Below are 4,559 nucleotides of genomic sequence, written 5' to 3' on the forward strand. Positions count from 1 at the left end.
TTTCTTTGTAATGATGGAGGCTACTTTGCTTTTAGTTTCCTTCTTCCTCATACCAACATATGTAGACGGCCTGCGAATTATCTCTGGTCGTCTAGTCATGCTGTCTGGGTCGGTTTAACCCCCCAACCCCAGAGGGTGTGGCAGAAACAGTTATGGAGTAAATGCAGCAATGCACACTACCAATTTAGGCCTTTAGAATTGGGGGCAGCGCATATGTGTTCACACTTCATTTTCTTGCTCTCATTACTACATAACTACATATTAGTTACATAGTAATTACAGAATAATGTGTAATAGTTGCTGAATAATAGTGTTTTAAGATTAATAAATGAATGATAAGTGATATTAAGCAATAATACTCAGTTAATAACTTAATTAGTAATTAATTAGCTCCTTAAATAGGATTGCGTGCGAGCAGCAGCAGTCATGGTAAATCAGAGAGTACAGTGTGTGGTGGTTATTTGATGTTAGGGTGTGGCATATACGGCACTGAGGTCATAGAGTTCAAACAGGGATAGGCCCTGTGAGTAGACACTGTGTGGATTTATCTGCTCTGTTCCCTTGAGTGTACCTTAGAAAATTTACAGCAGGGACTATAACCTCATGTTCACCACTGTTGTAGTTATCAAGAGTGACTGAAACAAGTTTTTCTTTAAAAAGTTTTTTTTTTGAGTAATGTGATAACCACTTATTTCAAGTACAGAAAACATACAGTTCTTTTTATACAAAAGGTGAAAGAGCTAAAAGTGTGTTTTTTGTTTATTGAAACTTTCCAGCTCATTTTGTGTGTTTTTTGTGTTCTTCTAAATAAGGAGACTGAAAAGTTGGAGGAGGAGAAAGCTGACCTACAGAAAGAGATCGAGACACTGCAGAAGGAGAAGGACAAGCTGGAGTTCATGCTGGTGGCCCACAACCCGGTCTGCAAGCTGCCTCTAGATGAGCGGCACCAGGGGTCACTTCCCCAGCAGTGCACCCCTCTCCCCTTGACCATGCGTCCCGGCCTGGGTTCGCGGGGCCCGCTTAACAGCCTGAGCCCGGTGGTGGTGAAGCAAGAGCCCATGGAGGATGATTACGAGGAAGATGAGGGCAAGAGCCAGCACTCAGTCATCAAGCCCATCTGCCTGGGCGGGGGCGCTTACTGCTCTGATGGTGACAGCCTAAACACTCCCGTGGTGGCTGCATCCACTCCGGTGTCCACCCCCAGCAACCCCAGCCTCATCTTCACTTACCCCAGCATGCTGGAACCTGAGAGCCCCTCGCCATCCTCAGAGTCATGCTCCAAAGCCCACCGGCGCAGCAGCAGCAGTGGAGACCAGTCGTCAGACTCGCTCAACTCGCCCACCCTGCTGGCTCTCTGAGTCGCAGCCCAGCCGCACTCTTTCATCCCCAGCTGGGAACTGTCCCAGGACCTCATCTCTACAAAGCCGAGAACCCTCAAGGGCTAGTTTGCTCGTTTTATTTAAAATGTCTCAGAAGGGATTTTTTTCCGTTTGTTTTGTTTATGTGTTTGTGAGAATCAAACATTTTCACCCACGACGACAAAGAACAAGGCTGGACTGGAACTGAGACCAGAATTGAGACTAAGCACAAGAACGAAAGAGAAGACCTTCGGTTTTGCTCTGATTGCACTTGCCGTATTCGGTCACGAGCAGTTAATAACACCATTTGAAAAAGTGTTTTTCCCATGGTTTGGGAAAAGACAGGGACAGCAAAAAGGGATTGGGGAAGGCCCTATTCGGTACAGTCTGGGATCGGACACTACAGAGTTAGGTGGACGTCCTCAACAAACCAGCTTGACATTTACATTGACTGCCCTTTGTATTTATGACCTGTGTGAATATATTGTCCGGTTGTATATTGTGTCCTGCTGTTTAAAAGAATCATGTCAAGGGTTCACTGGATGAGCCTCAGTGTCACAAAGAGAAAGAAACAAACGTGTATTATTAAAGGCTGACCTCTTCGACTTTATCAATACCTGGCACAGGAACCATGGTAATGTTGCAAACTTTTACATTATTTTTGCTATGTATATTAAAAAGAAAAAAAGAAACACTTCACTGAATTTATTGTCAGGGATTTTTGTCTGTGTGAGTGAGCCACACAAGCATTACTAAAAGCAATTGCACACAGCGTACAAAACATGTCAGAACACAGGGGTATGTACCTGAGGACAAACTCTAGCCATATTAGGTTCAGCCTCCAACCCTTTACAAAGCAATACTGCTTTCTATTGGGCAGACACTGTGGTATTAAAGAGGAAATTGTGATGATGACTATGTATTACTTTTCTAGCGTATTTTTACGGCTCGATCGATAGATGCCGTTTTTTGCAGACTTGTAGAGTTTAAAACCAAACGGGCACCCTCAAACACTGGGCGAGCCTCGAGCGCCAGACATGAAACCAGATGCACTTTGTTACTGATCACATAAAAGAAAAAAAACTGCATTCCTTTTATAGTCGAACGTAGAACGAACAAGCCGAATGCCTGCCAGGAATCACGGACATGATGCTGAGACACTTCTAATTTCTTGCTAGTGCGAAGAACTGATATCAGTTGCAATATTTCTGAACTGTTTACTTCAAACATTCCTTTGGGAAGCGGACGGGATAGTGCGCTGTCGGAGAACGCTGTCATCTTTGCCAGACCAAAGCGGAATAATGCCTGGCGTGGATTTGAAGGAATCTTCTTTGTTGCTTATTTATGTTGGGGATTTTTCAAGGCCACCAAGGATCTGGAAGAGAATTAAGATCTTTCTTAATGAAAGAGAGAGAATAGAGGAATTTAGTGGAGAAAATCAGTTTAATACCAAAAAAAAAACAAAACAAAAAAAAAAACAAAGTGCGTGACGACTGTGAGTTACACCAGTCTGTCTGTCAGTCTTTGGACCCTTGTAGATCTTTAAGCAAGCCATCTCTGAACCCCTCTGTACATGTCCTGCTTTCCAATATTTTCTCCTTTTTTATTTTTAATTGCTTTATCTGAAAAGAACAACAAAAACAGCAATATGTATGTCAGTGTTTGTTCCTTTGGTTATTTAAATGGATTATAATAATAATAATAATAAACAAAACAAAAAAAACATGCAAATGGTATTCTTGATAGTTGTACTTTGCTTGTCCACACAGTTTGATTATGTTGGTGGGTATCTCATGATTGTTAGACTTTGCTACTTCTCTGTTTTTTTTTTTTTTTCTTAAGTCGGTCTATATTTGGTTGAATGCACCTCTCTCATCCTTCGGGAGGCCATTCGCTACTCGTTTTCCACAGGCAATAACACTCCACCACCCTCCATAGTGCCTCTATTCAGTCAGTGACAAAGTTGTATGCAAACCTGCACTACTTATAAGACAAATTGGCAATAGCTAGCGTGTCATTGGTACCTTAATTTTGTCCCAAGAGCATTTTACATCACAAAAATCACCATTTCAAATCAATGCTTTACTAACAGCCATAAATAATACAGGGCTTCATACATAATCTGTGATCCTGCGTATTGGAACTATTGCTAAGATACAGCTGGTCCCTTCTGGGGCTCAAGTCACGTGAGCCTTTGAAGACACATGGCATCATGGAGATCTTATAACGTTCGTGTAAAATTGAGAATTTCCATTTGGAATGATATGCAGACCTACGTGAAGCACGTGGTCCTAAACCTCCGACTCGAAAAGCGTCCTGGTGGGCAAGGTGCATTCGGTACCTGATATTATGTCACGTTTATGAACATGAGTGGATGGCTCAGTATTTCAGTTGGTCAAATGATGTAATAAATCCTGATTCTTTACTAAGTTGACATCTTGGTGTTAGGAGTGAAATCTATTTCAAAATCATTCAAGAGCTTTTACAGTTGTGTTTGGAGCTGTATGTGTCTGTTGTGAAAATGTCTTACTTTCAAATAAATAAGTAAATGAATAAACAAACAAGATATTGTGGTATGCATTCCTTCATTCGTTACGTAATTCTCACTTCCTTTCATTTCTTTGCTTATTCCAGTCACACATCAGGGCGTAAAGCAATCCTATGCTGGTAATTCATACTGAGTATTGCCGTGTTGTTCCAGTGAATCAGGTCCAGCGTCAGTTTGGCAATTCACTGTGTTGCAATTGCTGCTCAGAAATGAACTCTTGGATGAAGCCCAACAGCACAACAATAAAAAAAAGGCCAATATGAAAATGAACAGCCTACAGTATCAATCTAGGAAGTGTCACTTCAGAATCGTTCGGATTTGTTCACAGTGACCCCAAGATGTGAGCGCTGAAGCACCGCGGATAGAGAGGTGACTTAGTGTGGCCCATGCAGTCATGATTTTGAGATTTTATCACCAAAAATAAGGGCTAATAGGTACTTGTGCATGTTTAAATACTTGCTCTACACTCCCAAAAAGCAAAAAAGCCATGAAACAGTCACTGGGACAGTACCCCACTTGTCACTGGGGTGGTCCCCTCAAGGGTACCTTACGTCAGGGAACACCGTTGTACCATAATCAATTGAAATGATATTTTCTAAGTTGTATTGACCCCACATAGACATAAATACATACTTTTCACCTGGAAAAACGTA

General features: G+C 41.9%; 1 protein-coding gene across 3 annotated transcripts in view; it reads left to right on the forward strand.

Moving 5' to 3' along the window:
- fosl2 (FOS like 2, AP-1 transcription factor subunit) overlaps positions 1 to 3,922 on the forward strand; it is a 10,198-nt gene extending 6,276 nt beyond the window's left edge. For all 3 annotated transcript variants that reach the window (XM_017690756.2, XM_017690757.2, XM_037542036.1), the window contains one exon: positions 813 to 3,922. In XM_017690756.2, coding sequence (XP_017546245.1) covers positions 813 to 1,358 — 546 coding nt within the window. In that variant the 3' untranslated portion in view covers positions 1,359 to 3,922. The remainder of the gene's footprint in view (positions 1 to 812) is intronic.
- The last annotated feature ends 637 nt before the right edge of the window (positions 3,923 to 4,559 follow it).

Source organism: Pygocentrus nattereri, chromosome 10, assembly GCF_015220715.1.
Source record: "Pygocentrus nattereri isolate fPygNat1 chromosome 10, fPygNat1.pri, whole genome shotgun sequence".
Classification (NCBI taxonomy): domain Eukaryota; kingdom Metazoa; phylum Chordata; class Actinopteri; order Characiformes; family Serrasalmidae; genus Pygocentrus; species Pygocentrus nattereri.